At 33.7% G+C, this 19183-nt stretch overlaps 1 protein-coding gene across 3 annotated transcripts in view; it reads right to left on the bottom strand.

Annotated features, from left to right (window-relative positions):
- Positions 1-19183, bottom strand: part of LOC132728024 (bromodomain and WD repeat-containing protein 3-like) — a 42001-nt gene that overhangs the window by 13546 nt on the left and 9272 nt on the right. For 2 of the 3 annotated variants that reach the window (XM_060713632.1, XM_060713635.1), the window contains exons 11-25: positions 18506-18648; positions 17607-17832; positions 16971-17105; positions 16130-16258; positions 15591-15816; positions 14799-15080; positions 14186-14348; positions 13759-13858; positions 7512-7658; positions 6314-6369; positions 5695-5947; positions 4665-4925; positions 4073-4203; positions 1392-1474; positions 655-766 (exon numbers count right to left, since the gene is read on the bottom strand). In XM_060713632.1, the coding sequence (XP_060569615.1) occupies positions 655-766; positions 1392-1474; positions 4073-4203; positions 4665-4925; positions 5695-5947; positions 6314-6369; positions 7512-7658; positions 13759-13858; positions 14186-14348; positions 14799-15080; positions 15591-15816; positions 16130-16258; positions 16971-17105; positions 17607-17832; positions 18506-18648 (2447 nt within the window). The remainder of the gene's footprint in view (positions 1-654; positions 767-1391; positions 1475-4072; positions 4204-4664; positions 4926-5694; positions 5948-6313; positions 6370-7511; positions 7659-13758; positions 13859-14185; positions 14349-14798; positions 15081-15590; positions 15817-16129; positions 16259-16970; positions 17106-17606; positions 17833-18505; positions 18649-19183) is intronic. The other variant, XM_060713634.1, reaches the window with a different exon arrangement.

Here is a 19183-nt window from a genome sequence, read left to right as displayed (position 1 = left end):
TCATGACATATCCATATGTCAAGTTTGAGTTGAATGGGTTGTACCTTTGGGGAGATAATGAACGGAAACTGAAAATTTCATATTATTTTCAAAGTAAAAGGGGCATAACTCTGCCAAAAATCATCGAACCATGACCAAATTCGAACTTGACCTGTATTTTCTCATGACATATCCATATGTCAAGTTTGAGTTGAATGTGTTGTACCGTTGGGGAGATAATGAACGGAAACTGAAAATTTCATATTATTTTCAAAGTAAAAGGGGCATAACTCTGCCAAAAATCATCGAACCATGACCAAATTCAAACTTGACCTGTATTTTCTCATGACATATCCATATGTCAAATTTGAGTTGAATGTGTGCAACCGTTCTTAAGATAATGAACGGAAACTGATGATGACGGAATGACAGAATGACGAAAGGACGGAAGGATGGAAGGACGGAACAGGGAAACACTATATGCCCCGGCCATTACATGGCGGGGGCATAATAAAACAGTAGAATGCTTGGTTATTAGGCCGACCGCAAAATATTTTTACATATTTATTTAATGTAACTTTAACAAGAGAACTTTGAATCATTCTGTAGGCCTGAATGGAAAGGATGTGTCTTAATGTTATTACATGCCCATTTATCATTATAGCTTATAAGTACCTGACTTTGAAGCACTGGAACATACAGTCTGGGTATTCTTTCTGGTATGGAATCTGAGCCTCTATAACACCTATCCACCATGAGTCATCTATCACTGAACGGAATCTGTCACCTGAAAATAATAAAAATATGGATAGAATATATATTATCAAATTTCTATTTCAATCAATATTGACAACAAAAATTACCTTCAACTAAAGCAGCGTGGCTTCAGACTCATGCTAATTTCGTATTAAAAATTTGAATATGTGTTTCAAAGTAAAACATTGTAAAGTGAACAAAGAAAGTTATTTACACATTGCAAAAGCCAATTACAATCAATGTAAATAACCAAAATGAGGTTAAAATATGCAAAAATAGCCCTTTACTGCATTAGTTAATATTATCACTTTTCTTAAAATCTTAGTACATTCTTCTTAAGTTTGATTTTCTTGAAATAATTTGGCCCATCGGGAGGCATGCAGCTTTAATAATTTCCGTAAGAAATTCATGTAATGGACATGACCTGTTTTAAATGATGAACCTAGAGCAGTCTAACATTACATTATACAGATTTTTAAATCAAGTTACTAAGTACTTATATATAATCATATTTATGTTCTTGTATATGACCAAAGGAAGTTGATTATGCTACTTATGCTGATAAAATTGAAACAAAAAGCAAAAAAAAAACATCATTCCCAGTAAGGAAATAAATGCATTAAAATTTTAATACAAAAATAATTCTTATGCCTGACCTGGTTTCCAGTTTCTAGACATGGCAATGTCATAGTTTTGTTTGAGCACTAGAAAATCCACCACATCTGGCATGTCATGGTATCTGAAATATAGAAATTAAATATACCATTTAAAGAAATTTATTTCCTTCAATTCATAGAGAATACCACACACCTGATTTAACCACACACCTCCCTTCTTTCTATGAAACATAAAATCTTTAATTCTATGTCACTTCCATAAACTTACTTTTTCATCATTATTAACACTAAGAAATTTGCGAAAACAAATATATGCTTTATGTCTTCCAAATTGACGGCCATCTTGGAAGCCATGATGGATTTCTTATCTTCACATCTGTGCTAAATAATTATCAGAATTTCAGAAACTACAGATTGCAATTAACATGTTGGTATATGGAACTTACTGTTGGCATACAAATACCAGTCTAGGGATATTCAATTGTTTGTCCTATTATGTATATTAATTTTAAGGCCCATTTAGCCTCATAGATGAATGATTTCATCTTTTTGTAAAAAGAACAAACATGTGGTTTTTAGTATGTAATAATGAATTTAGTTCATGCTAGTATAATAATGGATTTTGTTTTTGTTTTGTTTGATTGGGTTTAATGTCACATCGACACAGTATAGGTCATATCGCGACGTTCCAGCTTTAATGGTGGAGGAAGACCTCAGGTGCCCCTCCGTGCATTACAGGCACCTTAGTAGAACCACCGATGTTCTGTAAGCTAGCTGGATAGCTTCCTCACATGAAAGAATTCAAAGCCCCTTAGATAATGTTGTAATAATGGATTTAGACCATGTTGTGGTAATCATGGATTTAGATCATGTTGTTGTAATAATGGATTTAGATCATGTAGTTAAAATGGATTAAGATCATGTTGTGGTAATAATGGATTTAAATCATGTTGTTGTAATAATGGATTTAAATCATGTTGTGGTAATAATGGATTTAGATCATGTTGTTGTAATAATGGATTTAAATCATGTTGTGATAATAATGGACTTAGATCATGTTGTGGTAATAATGGATTTAAATCATGTTGTGGTAATAATGGATTTAGATCATGTTGTGGTAATAATGGATTTAAATCATGTTGTGGTAATAATGGATTTAGATCATATTGTGGTAATAATGGATTTAAATCATGTTGTGGTAAAAATGGATTTAGATCATGTTGTGGTAATAATGGATTTAAATCATGTTGTGGTAATAATGGATTTAGATCATATTGTGGTAATAATGGATTTAAATCATGTTGTTGTAATAATGGATTTAAATCATGTTGTGGTGATAATGGATTTAGATCATGTTGTTGTAATAATGGATTTAAATCATGTTGTGATAATAATGGATTTAGATCATGTTGTGGTAAAAATGGATTTAGATCATGTTGTGGTAATAATGGATTTAAATCATGTTGTGGTAATAATGGATTTAGATCATGTTGTTGTAATAATGGATTTAGATCATGTTGTGGTAATCATGGATTTAGATCATATTGTGGTAATAATGGTTTTAGATCATGTTGTTGTAATAATGGATTTAGATCATGTTGTTGTAATAATGGATTTAGATCATGTTGTGGTAATAATGGATTTAGATCATGTTGTTGTAATAATGGACTTAGATCATGTTGTGGTAATAATGGATTTAGATCATGTTGTTGTAATAATGGATTTAGATCATGTTGTGGTAATAATGGATTTAAATCATGTTGTGGTAATAATGGATTTAAATCATGTTGTGGTAATAATGGATTTAGATCATATTGTGGTAATAATGGATTTAGATCATATTGTGGTAATAATGGATTTAAATCATGTTGTTGTAATAATGGATTTAAATCATGTTGTGGGTAATAATGGATTTAGATCATGTTGTGGTAATAATGGATTTAAATCATGTTGTGGTAATAATGGATTTAGATCATGTTGTTGTAATAATGGATTTAAATCATGTTGTGATAATAATGGACTTAGATCATGTTGTGGTAATAATGGATTTAAATCATGTTGTGGTAATAATGGATTTAGATCATGTTGCGGTAATAATGGATTTAAATCATGTTGTGGTAATAATGGATTTAGATCATGTTGTGGGTAATAATGGATTTAGATCATGTTGTGGTAATAATGGATTTAAATCATGTTGTCGTAAAAATGGATTTAGATCATGTTGTGGTAATAATGGATTTAAATCATGTTGTGGTAAAAATGGATTTAGATCATGTTGTGGTAAAAATGGATTTAGATCATGTTGTGGTAATAATGGATTCAAATCATGTTGTGGGTAATAATGGATTTAGATCATGTTGTCGTAATTTTGATATAGAACATGTTGATGTAATAATGGATCTAGATCATTTTGTTGTAATAATGGATTAGGATCATGGAAGTTGCTTATCAAATAAAATAGCATTGAATGTTTAACAAGTTGTCTTTAAGTAGCACAACGTAAACAAAAGCCTATTTTGACTTCCATACAAAACACTAAATCACTTTAATTATACTTGACGCCAAAAGATGCCTTAGTTTTATGGCCAATGAGTTACTTTTTTGAAAATTGTAACAGAACACCAAAAAATAAAATGCTTTTAAATAATTAAAATATTAGCATTTTTGAGACTTAATGGGTCTTTTAAGTTATTAAACATCACGATGAAACAGCTACTCACTTTATACTGAAAGATCCGCCCGTATTTTTCAAGGTAGATGGGTCAATGTAGTTGAGTTTCAGACAACATAATCGTACACCACATTTCAACATCTCGTACCTTATACCAACTATCCGAACCAACTCCTGCTCCTATTCCATGTAATGAAAAAAATATTTGTAACATAGGTTTATAGAATTTATTTAGAAACAGTTTTTGCAGTAAGTTCAACAAAGGTTAAAATGAGAAATATGTCCATAGGACACAAATGTCCCACATTATATTGTTTTATCAGTTATGGATGGACAGCGTGAAAGCAAGACAGACATCTCTCCAAGGTGCAAGCATACAAACAACAAAATGGCTAATTAATAAATTTTCCTTTTTTTCCATTATGTAAATCTCAAAGAACAAATAAAATGCTTCTTTCAAGAGAATTACAAAGTCTAAATATCTTACATGCACTACAATGAATCATTTCTTCGTTCATTGCTATTCAACACAAAAAAAAACCTCCCACAAAAAAACCAAAACAACTCTGTAGTTTCAAAATTCATGAAGCTATCTAAAATTTATTTTGAAACATCAGTTTTTACTGTATTTAGATACTTACCCTAAGTCTGGGATATTTATGCCACGCCTGATTTTTGTTCGGGTCTAGATGATAAACCTTACGTCTGGCAACCTCTTTCACATAAAACTCATGACCTTGACGGAAATAAATAACTTCATCGCCCATCTGCGGGAAATACGGCTGTTTACGTGGTACAACATCTGTCAGCCAATCAGGGGGACGGAATATTCTCAGCAGTTCTTGAATCTCTTCTGGTGATTTTCCGGGTAAAGCGGCTGCTTCATGGGCCGTCTGCTTTTGCTTTAAAGGTTAAAATAAAAATTTTACACACTCTTAATTCAGACAATAATCTCTCGTCATTGGTATAATGCTTTTTTAACCAGACACTAGTGGCAAAAACGGCTTACCCTATACCATAAGTATACTGCCATTGTAACCTGCACATTAATAATACTTCAAATGGATTGAAATTAACATATAATATCCCCTTGATGATTTCCACATAAACCGCTATTGCCACTCGTAAAATATTTGTCTTCATACCATCCATGAAAAATCCTGTATTTATAGCAAAAACTCAAATAACTTCTATTTATTTTACTTCGAAACCGGCAATTATTACAAACAAGTAATTTCTTTTTCAATTTTTTAAAGTTTAAACATTTTCAAATAATGTATACTATGGTACATCTATGTACCAAATAGTTTGCAATTTTGAACATACAAAAGTAAATATAAAGAAAAACAAGAGCACTGTATAACGCTTTAATGCTCCTCAGTTAAGAGCAACAACCACTTTATAAATATTCTACTTTAAAAAAGGGCATAAACCCAAAAAAATAGCTTTCAGAATAATGTCCCTTAACAAACTGTGCCTTGTCATGATAATGAAATGTTCAAAGTTTCATGTTGATACCTTCATTTAAGTGTTTAAATATTTGGTTACATTGTGACGTTTTTGCATAACAACAACAAAGCAAACATAATGCAGTTAGTTTGACTTTTTCTTCAAAACAGACAAGCTAAAAACTGGACACATTTCAATCATACATCACTCTTTTATTCTCACCTTTCCTCTTTGCTTTCTCTTCACTTTTTTTGCAGCTTGTTTATCTTGTTTCTTTGGTGCTTTGCCTCGGGGCTGACTTCCTTCTCGACTGCCAGGTGTTTGTTCACGACTCCCTCTAGGTGTCGACTCCTCATCTTCGGAAATCTCAGACGACGTGTATCGTTTACGTTTCCTCGACCTTGTTGATTTCCTTTTTGGCGGTTCGAGGTTGATGCTGGTTTCTACGCACCAATCTGAGTATTCACTGGAATCACTGATAGAAAAAAAACAACAACAGAATTTAAGTTAACATTTGCCTTATGTCCACAAAGTCAAACTGAGAATAAGGATCAACTGATAGGATTTAGATTTTTTTTTCAGTATTGCATGTTTATTCTAGTAATAACAGACTAAAATACTTAAAACTATATGTCAGCTACTGAAAAGTGAAAACATACATGAGAAAAAACTCATTATGGGATAATTTTCACACAAACATGTGCAAATTATTTTATTGAAATAATCCAACCAATGTAGAACTGTAGCTTTGGACAAACAGACATTGCCAAAATTAGATCTCTACCATAATCAAGCAGGTGATAATGAAGATTAAATACAAAAAAAAAACAACAACACTTACTCCAGGTCAAGATAAGTGTCCTCCTCCCACATATCAGAACCTATTTCATCTTCTACCTGCAATGTAAAATCATCATTTCTACAAGTACATTTGTCTATACAAATTTTCTAGTGTTTTAGAAAACCTTTATCAAATCTTTGGTGTTAAGAATTAATAGTTTGTTTACAGGATCATCAAAGATCATAAAATCAATCATTTGATGCAGGTAGCTAACTTAAATATAACTAAACTATTCTATAAAAAAATATCATAAATCAATGACCAGATTATATTTTAAGAACAGGACAAAACCTATTGTTTAATACTTATTATAGTAATCAAATGGTTTCAGTCAACAACATTGATTACATGGAATCCCTTGACCTGTTATCACTTAGGGTTATATCTTATATATTTTGTCAGGGAGATGTTCAATGTCAATAAAGTCCACTGTCAGAAACCAGTTGAATTCATTGTCCAATGGGAATTAAGTGGGGGTGGAGCCTTACAGCAGGGTTAGAATTTAGCAAGATTTTCTACTTGCAGATTTTTGCAAGTGATAAAATGTTTAACTGGCAATATGAGGTAGTCAACTGGCATTTCCATGATCACGTATCTTATTATTATTATTATTACTATACACAATGACAATGTATTTGAACATCTGGTATGACAAATGATAATAAGCTTGAATGTCTATTGAATATCAGAAACATCTTTATCACTGGTAAACACAAATGTCTTCTTAGGACTTTCATTATTTTTAGCATATTTTGTACTTGATTACACCAACAGCCTGAAAACTCAGAGGTACTGATCTACTTTAAATAAATATTTCAGCTTAAAATTAAACACTACAGAGGAGTGCTATGCATTTACATTGGACCCTGATAAAACATCTTGGATGCTCTAACCAATAGTGTTTGGCTGTTATAAAACCTACAGGTTTAAAGTCAAACAACTTTCACTGTCACATATCTGTTGTCATTTAAATTCACTGTCAAATACCATTTGATTCCACTGTCTAATGTCTAATAAGTTCACTGTCAGAAAAGAGTTCACTCCATGCCAGCGGTCAGTTAAGTTCACTGTCCAGTGTCTGTTCACTTAACTGTCGGACCTCAAACTTAATATACTGTCAGATAATAAGTTATCTATTCATACAATCTCAAGCAGTCGTTAGCTGTATAACAGATTGACAAGGTAATAATGGTTTTACCTCTTCATCTGTATCATAAAGAGCTCGCCTTGTCAGACGATTTGTCACAGCATCCTCGTTGTCCGCTCCCGCGCGCGCAGAATATCCGCGCTTACTTGACCTCTTCTTTTTCTTGCGGGTCTGAATTCCCGTATCACTAGGTTCATCCTTTATTAAATGAAAAAAATTTAAAATAAGAATCAATAAACAAATGGTTAATATACATGTACATTATCAATATGTTGTTTTTATCCAAATTTCAGACTTACATGCTTTATAAAAAATTTTTATCAATACCAATTACATGTACAATGTATTACTTCAAAAAGCTTCATCAATATTTTACTTAGCAAATAGTAACTTTCATAAATACTGGTTACAAATATCAATACATTTTCTAAAACAGATATTTATCTATCAAATTATGTGACTTAATAAACTTTTATTCTTTGATTTCAAAATTCATTAATAATACATGATGGTCTATGAATGTAGCAGGTACATGTATATAGAAGATATTAAAATAGAAATGGTAACAAATTTTTATCATTAGTGACAAATGGTTAGACTACTATAATATGTAAATTCAGTACACATGCAAGTTTGATAATGGTTTAAAATGTTTGTGTTGCCTTTCCCTTGTGTTAATATTTAGATTTTTACTATATTTCAAACTTAAATAATAGTAATATTTTGGCCAGTTATCAACTAAACCACTGTTCCTGGACAATGCACCAGTACTTATGTGTTTTCTATTATAATGTAAAAGCTTTCCGAACCTCTGAAGAACATTGCTGAACTAAGCAGACGGGCTTGGTAAAACAAAATAGATCTGCTTGGTACATGGATATAAAAGCTACAGATGAAGTGAAATGGCTATGAAAATTACAGAAGAAGTGAAATGGCTATGAAAATTACAGAGGATGTGAAATGGTATAAAAATTACAGAAGAAGTGAAATGGCTATTAAATTACAGAAGAAGTGAAATGGCTATGAAAATTACAGAAGAAGTGAAATGGCTATAAAATTACAGAAGAAGTGAAATGGCTATGAAAATTACAGAAGAAGTGAAATGGCTATAAAATTACAGAAGTGAAATGGCTATGAAAATTACAGAGGATGTGAAATGGTATAAAAATTACAGAAGAAGTGAAATGGCTATGAAAATTACAGAGGATGTGAAATGGTATAAAAATTACAGAAGAAGTGAAATGGCTATGAAAATTACAGAGGAAATGAAATGGCAATAAAAATTACAGAGGAAATGAAATGGCAATAGAAACTAGAGGATGCTTTTGTAAAAAAGCGCATGTCTCCCCCACTGCTGAGAATAACTGTGAATGGAAACAGGAATGGAAATGGAGATAAGATAATGTAAATACCCGGTAGTCACTTCAATGAAGGCTGTCTATGGATGGTTTCTATTGTTAAGGTTGTATGAGAAGATGCTTCCTAAACTGTTTGTTTTTAACCAGGTATTCAATTTTGAAAATCCTGGTTATTCAATCAGCGTATGGCAGGCGGGCGTCAAACGAAATTGCACTTGATGGTCATATCATATATAGTTTCACAAATGAAATTAAATGAAATTGTGTCTGCTCCATAATTCTTCAAACCTTTAAAGGATTTTGATGATACTTGAAACAAACGTTCATATTGTCAGATTTTTTTACACTATTGAAAGACAACTCAAATTACAATGTATGTAAAATCATGATAACTGTAGTGTGTTGGGATGACTCCACTCGTTTTCACAATGAAGCCTCTCTGGTAGATACTTGAAACAAAAATTCACCACATCCAGAGAACGTGTAGACCAACGGTCACTGTGACCTTGACCTTTGAACTACTGACCCCAAAAACAATAGGGATCATCTGCTCAATAAGACCAATCATCCTATGAAGTTTGAGAGCTGTAGGTCAAAAGGAACTCTAGTCTTGTCCGGAAACGAAGAATGGACGGACGGACTGACGGACGGACGGACAGGGCAAAAACAATATGTCTCCCCCCAGTTTGAGGGTTGTAGGTCAAAAGGAACTCTAGTTATCATCCGGAAATGAGAAATTGACCAACGGTCACTGTGACCTTGACCTTTGACCTACTGACCCCAAAAACAATAGGGATCATCTGCTCTATAAGACCAATCATCCTATGAAGTTTGAGGGCTGTAGGTCAAAAGGAACTCTAGTTATCATCCGGAAACGAGAAATTGACCAACGGTCACTGTGACCTTGACCTTTGAACTACTGACCCCAAAAACAATAGGGATCATCTGCTCAATAAGACCAATCATCCTATGAAGTTTGAGGTCTGTAGGTCTAAAGGAACTCTAGTTATCATCCGGAAACGAGAAATTGACCAACGGTCAGTGTGACCTTGACCTTTGACCTACTGACCCCAAAAACAATAGGGATCATCAGCTCTATAAGACCAATCATCCTATGAAGTTTGAGGGCTGTAGGTCAAAAGGAACTCTAGTTATCGTCCGGAAACGAAGAATGGACGGACGGACTGACGGACTGACGGACGGACGGACGGACAGGGCAAAAACAATATGTCTCCCCCCGAGGTGGGGGAGACATAATTAAAGAGGAAGTGAAATGGCAATAGAAATTAAAGAGGAAGTGAAATGGCTATGAAAATTACAGAGGAAGTAAAATGGCAATAAAAATTACAGAAGAAGTGAAATGGCTATAAAAATTACAGAAGAAGTGAAATGGCTATAAAAATTACAGAGGAAGTGAAATGGCTATAAAAATTACAGTGGAAGTGAAATGGCTATAAAAATTACAGAGGAAATGAAATGGCTATAAAATTACAGAGGAAGTGAAATGGCTATTAAAATTACAGAGGAAGTGAAATGGCTATAAAAATTACAGTGGAAGTGAAATGGCTATAAAAATTACAGAGGATGTGAAATGGTATAAAAATTACAGAAGAAGTGAAATGGCTATAAAAATTACAGAGGAAGTGAAATAGCTATAAAATTACAGAAGAAGTGAAATGGCTATAAAGACTACAGAGGAAGTGAAATAGCTATAAAATTACAAAGGAAGTGAAATAGCTATAAAATTACAGAAGAAGTGAAGTGGCTATAAAAATTACAGAGGAAGTGAAATGGCTATAAAAATTACAGAGGAATGAAATGGCAATAAAAATTACAGAAGAAGTGAAATGGCAATAAAAATTACAGAGGAAGTAAAATAGCTATAAAAACTAGAGGATGCTTTTGTAAAAAAGCGCATGTCTCCCCCACTGCAACGGTCGCTGTGACCTTGACCTTTGACCTACTGACCATTAAAACAATAGGGATCATTTGATTAATAAGACCAATCATCCTATGAAGTTTGAGGGTTGTAGGTCAAAAGGAACTCTAGTTATCATCCGGAAATGAGAAATTGACCAACGGTCACTGTGACCTTGACCTTTGACCTACTGACCCCAAAAACAATAGGGATCATCTGCTCTATAAGACCAATCATCCTATGAAGTTTGAGGGCTGTAGGTCAAAAGGAACTCTAGTTATCATCCGGAACGAGAAATTGACCAACGGTCACTGTGACCTTGACCTTTGAACTACTGACCCCAAAAACAATAGGATCATCTGCTCAATAAGACCAATCATCCTATGAAGTTTGAGGTCTGTAGGTCTAAAGGAACTCTAGTTATCATCCGGAAACGAGAAATTGACCAACGGTCAGTGTGACCTTGACCTTTGACCTACTGACCCAAAAACAATAGGGATCATCAGCTCTATAAGACCAATCATCCTATGAAGTTTGAGGGCTGTAGGTCAAAAGGAACTCTAGTTATCATCCGGAAACGAGAAATTGACCAACGGTCACTGTGACCTTGACCTTTGAACTACTGACCCCAAAAACAATAGGGATCATCAGCTCTATAAGACCAATCATCCTATGAAGTTTGAGGGCTGTAGGTCAAAAGGAACTCTAGTTATCATCCGGAAACGAGAAATTGACCAACGGTCACTGTGACCTTGACCTTTGAACTACTGACCCCAAAAACAATAGGGATCATCTGCTCAATAAGACCATTCATCCTATGAAGTTTGAGAGCTGTAGGTCAAAAGGAACTCTAGTTATCGTCCGGAAACGAAGAATGGACGGACGGACTGACGGACTGACGGACGGACGGACTGACGGACGGACGGACAGGGCAAAAACAATATGTCTCCCCCCGAGGTGGGGGAGACATAATTACAGAGGAAATGAAATGGCAATAAAAATTACAGAGGAAATGAAATGGCAATAAAAATTACAGAGGAAGTAAAATGGCTATAAAATTACAGAGGAAGTGAAATGGCTATAAAAATTACAGAGGAAGTGAAATGGCTATAAAAATTACAGAGGAAGTAAAATGGCTATAAAAATTACAGAGGAAGTAAAATGGCTACAAAAATTAGAGAGGAAGTGAAATGGATATGATGTCTTCCCGCAAAGGAGGAACTTATATTACATGATATGTTAATACTACATGTACACAATAAACAACATGCTTGACTGATCATACTTTTATATTGTGGGCTAAGTGAACATGATCCTGATTTATTCGTGTATAAATCATGTACATGTCACACTAGGGCTATCTACAGATTACATTTATATTATATTTCTAGGAATATATAAGCCTTGTTACTATATATAGTGATTAACTACAGGTTAAACATATTATAGAACATACCGATGTATGCTTTGGTTCTACACACATGCAGAATTAGTGAACAACTACATATAACACATATAGAGTGAACCCTGTGATCATACATGCTTACAATGTAGTTAAAAACAAGGGTGACTAGATATAGATTACATATATGCTACAAGGTCTTTGAATACATATGCAATAATGTTCAACAATGGGTGACATACTACAAATTACACATATGTTGTGAGCTCTGTATTTACATATGAATTGTTACAACATAGGGTGACTAAAGAGTACACATATGCTGTGAGCCCTGTGTATACACATCCATGGTCACAATGTTGTAGGCTCTGTATTTACACATGAATTGTTACAACATAGGGTGACCATAGATAACACATATTCTGTGAACCCTGTGAATACACATAAAAAGTTACATGAATGTGTGTGAGCCCTGTGGTTTAAATATAGGGTGACTAACTACAGATTAAACATATACAGTGAGACAAACATATACAAACATGCATTGTTACAACTTTGCGTGACTAACTATAGATTACACATATGCTGTAAGGTCTGTGTGTGTACATGCATGATAACAATATAAGACGACTAACTATCAGTTACCTTATGCTTCGAAATCTGCATACAAACATGCATGGTTACAACACTCGGTGACTAACTATAGATTACACATATGCTGTAAGGTCCGTGAATACACTAGCAGTGTTACAACAGGTTACAAATATGCTGTGAGATCTATGTACACATATGCATAGTTACAACATAGGGTGACTAACTATAGATTACATATTTGCTGTGAGTTCCGTGTACACATATGCATAGTTACAACATAGGGTGACTAACTATAGATTACACATATGCTGTGAGCTCCGTGTACACACATGCATTGTTACAACATAGGGTGACTAACTATAGATTACACATATGCTGTGAGCTCCGTGTACACACATGCATTGTTACAACATAGGGTGAGTAACTATAGATTACACATATGCTGTGAGCTCCGTGTACACACATGCATTGTTACAACATAGGGTGACTAACTATAGATTACACATATGCAGTGAGTTCCGTGTACACTTATGCATTGTTACAACATAGGGTGACTAACTATAGATTACACATATGCTGTGGCCTGTGTATACAGTATGATGACCCTGAAACTATGCTCTCATGAAATACATGATTAATGATAATGTACCAACAGCTACGATCAAATGACGTCAAATGACAAATAAATGAATTTTTAAGTGAATGTAAGATGTCAAAGCAAAGCCATGTGTATCATGTGATGATGATAAACGTGAAAGCTTGCTATGAAAACGCATGATCGACACTATAAAGAAATTTTACTTCCTACATGTCAACACAACATATTATCACTTATCATATGCTAGCTTGTAAAGAACATTTTTTTTATCTACTAATCATAAATCATATAAACCAAAAAGAACTAAAAATATCAGACAAAATTAATTATTTAAATTAACTGTAATATGAAATGAGCGTCTGATGACCGAAAAATGGCGGGAAAATGTGGTTGGAGAGCATAAGGTCAAACGGTCATACTGTACTTACAGAACTGTCTCGTCTAACTACCAGATTCTTCTTTCTTTTCTCCAGTATGTATTGCCGCACCTCAATTTCGGCATGAGCTATTCGTTTTTCCTCGCTTTTTCTAAAATAGTTTTTTTTGTTTTTTATATTATTAATATTGAAACTAAAAAGCTCCTCTGAAACCATTTTTTGATGAACTATTGATAAAATTTTCAGTATGAAATTACACAGGGCTAAATTATTTAAGCAAACAAAAGACTTCTGTTGAATCAAAAACCAAACAACCAAAACTTAAAAGCAGAAAAATTCAAATATTTATATATTTCATTGATAAATATTAGGACTTAAATTTTTCACTTTGTATGGAATCATTGAAATAATTCTTATACATTCTTATTGAACTTTTTCAGGCATTGATTCATAATAATCAATGGAAAAAATTCCTTACTTAAGAACAGCAGGGTCCATTCCTCGTATGACCATGCGTCTACTGAGAGCAACTAGATCTTTTGATGTGGACACTTGTAAAATGTTGCCTAGCGACTGCCGTACTCCCTCTGTCTCGCCAACTCTTCTCATACCAACCATGTGTGAACCACTCGTTCCTGTTACTGTTTTGAAATAAAAGTATCATGTCAGGTTGTGCAGATATACGTATGTTTATCAAAGCCTATACAGTCCTTCATGCCACCACTAAATGAATACCTTGCTGTCAATGGATATCATTACATTCTTGAATTAAAGAACTTACCTTGCTAATTCAACCCCTATACTAAATGCTTATGTTGAACAGGCTTTGCTGCATGTGTCGTTGTGCAGGTGGCATTTATTAATAAGTGATTAAACATGGTAATTTCTGTAAATGTTTTTTTTATTGTGGTGAATTTCAACAGGTGATGCACTATTTAAGGTCAGGGACCTAGAGTTTTGATAGAATTGAAATGAAGTGCTTTTTTCACACATAAATAATTATGAATGAGATTGAATACAAATTTTAATAGTTTTTTTTTAAGGAGTTCATTGTTAATTAAACAGCGATTATCAATATTAAGGAGTCAGACCTGAATTCAACCTAGAAGGTCCTGCTCTTGGTGATCTCATCTGTGGAGGTGGCGAGCTTAGTGGTATCTCCCCACGTGCAGCAAGTCGCTGATCTTGTTCCCGTGCCAACTGTTCGATCATCTGATCTATACTGGCACGTATATTAGGCTGTACCTCACCACTGGTACCCGGTTCATTACTCTCATGTTCAGTAATAGGGCCTGGTTCCGGTTCTACTCTGGCTTCTGCTGCGTGTTCCTCTGCTGGTTCAGGTACACGATCACCCATTACCTCTTGCTCACCTACATGTATCAAATGAAAAAATATTAACTAAGATACATTAACTTTTTATCTATATATTTGTGATGGGTTTAGTCATAGAATGACCACCAAGATAATAAAGACCTAAAGGTGAAAAAAAAAACATGCTGCTCCATTGCACATTTTAAAGCACAAAATAGTAATAAGATTAAATAATCCACCTGAGGTACATTTAAAAGCATCCATATTTAAAGGAATTCATTTTTCAAGACAAATATTCATTCATTTTTTTTTGTTTTTACATTTTGCACCATTCTTATAATTTTCACTAAAACTGTTATTAAATTTGTATTTTCATCTTGTTAACTTTACATAACAGAAATGGAATTCAAGCTGAATTAGATATAAATTGCTCTGATGCCATTAGTTTCTTATTTTAAAACCTCTGACATGTGGCTGATATGCCTGAAACTCAAGTGTTTAATGAACAGATATATGATAGCATTTCTCTGCCTGTTGGCATAAACAATTCTGAAGGATGTAATCATTACCTTCTTCATTGACAGCAACTTCTGGTATAAGCTGGTCATCTCGGCAGTTTTCTCGACCAGGTACGAGCCTCTGCATGATTGGTGGGTATGGGTTGCCATCAATGTCCACTAGGAATGGGGATGGCATCAGGTGCGGTGCCTGCTGTGTCTGCTCATCCAGGACATAGTTGTTCGAGTCTCTAATGAGTGGACGGTAGTCGGTATGGAAAAACAGTTGATCTGGAAGCTAAAATAGAATAAAATAATTTTTCACATATTTCTTTCATTATTATTCAAGTGGTAAAAATTGATTTAACTATACATTTTACTTGTGATCCATTGAATATTAAAGAACCACTTTCTCGCGCCAATTGAATCAATATCTACGGTCTATATATTTGTAAATTCTTTAAAGATTTATTTATTTATTTTTATAACTAATGTTAAATTGTCATCAAAGCCTTTGGATATAAAAGCTGATACTATGTTAAGATTTTTTTTTTACTTGTAAATTTGTGAAAAAGCTTTATTTAGAACTATACAGGAAAAAAAAATCTTACCTTGTTACACCTTTCATTCTCCCCATATCCATAAATCATCATCTGTCCATGAGAATCTGTAGCTGTGAACATTGTTCCATCCGGTGAGAATTTACAATCAAACACAGCACCATGACCTTGACCTTCAATCTATTATGAAAACAATGAAACAAACAAATTTATCATGCTTTTTATATACATGTAACTTTAAATATCAGATTGTTAAAGCAATACGTGAATGTCATTATAGGACCATTGATCTCGTTAGGCACAATGTCTTGCTTACTTGAAAAAGGAAACAACTTCTTCACCCTTTCCAGAAGTTTTCATTGGCTAAACTCCTGTAATTCAGCCTTCAATTAAAACATTTGAGCCGCGTCATGACAAAACCAACATTATGGGTTTGCGACCAGCATGGATCCAGACCAGCCTGCGCATCCGCGCAGTCTGATCAGGATCCATGCTGTTCGCTTACAGACCCTATAACAAGTAGAGAAACTAATAGCGAACAGCATGGATCCTGATCAGACTGCACGGATGCGCAGGCTGGTCTGGATCCATGCTGGTCGCAAACCCATTATGTTGGTTTTGTCATGATGCGGCTCATTAAAGAATTACAGTGGAGATATTGTAAAATCAGTCATCATAGAATTTTAGTCAACATTATCCTTTTGACAATTTTGCCGCCCTTTTTTATAAATTAGAATGATAGAAAACTTTAAAGTAGAAAGTTCAAGATAAAAATTTTAAAAAAAAAACAACATTTTTCTGTAGTTTTCTCTCATCTTTTTCACTAAACACAATAACAACATATAATTTACATTTGGCTCAAAATGTTATAATCAGTAAACATAATACTTACTCGATTGAAAAATCTTTTGACTTGTCGACCTTTGATGACATCCCAAATAAAGATACAACCATCATGTCCGGCACTCATCATGATGCGTGCATCTATTGGATTAGGCTCCAATACAAACACTTCCTCATTATGGCCCTGAAAAAAACCCCTCAAGTTTCAATTTTACAACATTTCAATATATTTCAATGGGAACTGCTTCTTCAATAAATATCTAAAAAATTTTATCCTGTAAGTTTTATTCCCGGTCATGAAATTTAAAAGAAAATGCTGTTACTAAGTAGGAAAATAGAAAACTACAATATTTGACTAACTGTATACTCGACATACAAATGAGCCGTGTCACGACAAAACCAACATAATGGGTTTGCGACCAGCATGGATCCAGACCAGTCTGCACATCCTCGCAGTCTGATCAGGATCCATGCTGTTCGCTATCAGTTTCTCTACTTGTTAAATAGTTAGTAAATGAACAGCATGGATCCTGATCCCGATGCGCAGGCTGGTCTGGATCCATGCTGGTGGCAAACCCATTATGTTGGTTTTCTCGTGACGCGGCTCAAATAATAAACAATTAACAAAATGATGGATTAGAATATCAGATTTATACATGCCAGTATATAAATATTAATGACATACCCTAAGTCTGTACAGCAATTTTCCGGTAAACGAGCACCAGACTTTTAGTGAGTGATCGTTGATCGCAGTCATCACTAGAGTATCGTCAATATTCCATCCAACCATCGTAACTTTTAACTTCTGTGGTTTACCGTCTTCATCTAGTTCATCATCGTCATTATTGTCATTACGTGTTTTATTTTTAGCTTTTTTCTTCTCTTCTTCTTCATCGTCACTGTCATTTTCCCTGAGTAGATACATTGTATATTCTTATATACAGAAAAATTCAATTATTATAACCATCTACGACACTGTAGAAAAGTTGACTGATTTTAATCAATCAATGCATATAATTGTTCCCAACTAGTATTCAGAGTTAAAACTTTCTAAACCCTTACCATGCAAAATATCTTAAATGGTCTTGACCATCCGTTAATCAGGACACAACCATTCATTATTTTTTTACAACAACAAACTTTTATTCACTCTAAGGCCTCCATTATTATTAGTTATAATTTCACAATATGTACTGACTAAATAGTAAAGAGTTAAGACCATGATCAGATGGCACTAATGTAATCTTTAGTATACTTCTTTAATATTATCTTTCAAATTTTTAAATTTTCTGTTTCAAGTACCTAAGTTAATCTATGTCAGATTCTCAAATTTTATGTTTTTAGACTTTGTTTTTGACCCTAAGTGAATTGGTGCAAGTTAAAAATATCAGAAAACCTGAAAGCCCTGAATTTAGTATTATTTCAATTGATTTTATACACAAAAAGAGAGCTTTTAAGACCAGGAAAAACATCAATTTCAGGCAAATGAAATCTTGCACCCTTATTAAACTGGAGCTCCATTAAAATATTTTTCATCTAGAGTATAACAAACTAATGAAACAACATACTGGAGAGGTTATATACCTTTTTGGTGCTATAAGGTTCATATCTAGGACTAAACTACGCCACTCGTTCCTCTCAAACTTCCAGATACACGCCGTACCATCTTTACTACCACTCAAAAATCTGTTGTCATTGTTGGCATAAGTAATGCTATCTACACGATCCTGAAAATGATTTTAAGGGAATTGTAAACAATGAAACTAGATTTAATCAGGGCTTGCAAAATCTGAATTAGACTTCCTTGTCCGTTATCATCTAAAGCATTTCTTAAAGGGATACACAGGCAAAATTTTCATTTCTTCATTTTGAATTTTTCATTCATTTATCTATAAATTTCCTCAAAATGAATACACTTGGCAGTCACATGAACAAAACTTTTTTCCTTATAAAGAATAATATGATGGTTTTCCTAACCTGACCCCCGCGGGTCAGGTTAGAGCATTTAAGATTTCACAATAATTGTCACAATAATTATCTGGAAACATTTAAGAACATGCCAAATGAAAGAATAAGGTTTGTTTCAATCATACTACATCCACAATATCTATTATTGTAACTTGCACGGTTTGTTCAAGTCACATAACTAGTTTTAAAACTACTCGGTGATTCTGTCGGCGTCTAAATTTCGTTCAACATATAAAGATATTTTGACGCTTCAAACACAAATTATATAGAATTTATACAGAAATTCATGCTGGG

Source organism: Ruditapes philippinarum, unplaced genomic scaffold (assembly GCF_026571515.1).
Source record: "Ruditapes philippinarum isolate M1 unplaced genomic scaffold, ASM2657151v2 ctg74_1_1_1_1, whole genome shotgun sequence".
NCBI classification, from domain to species: Eukaryota; Metazoa; Mollusca; class Bivalvia; order Venerida; family Veneridae; genus Ruditapes; species Ruditapes philippinarum.
The sequence above is the reverse complement of the archived record's forward strand: the minus strand, read 5'-3'. Positions and strand labels throughout refer to the sequence as shown.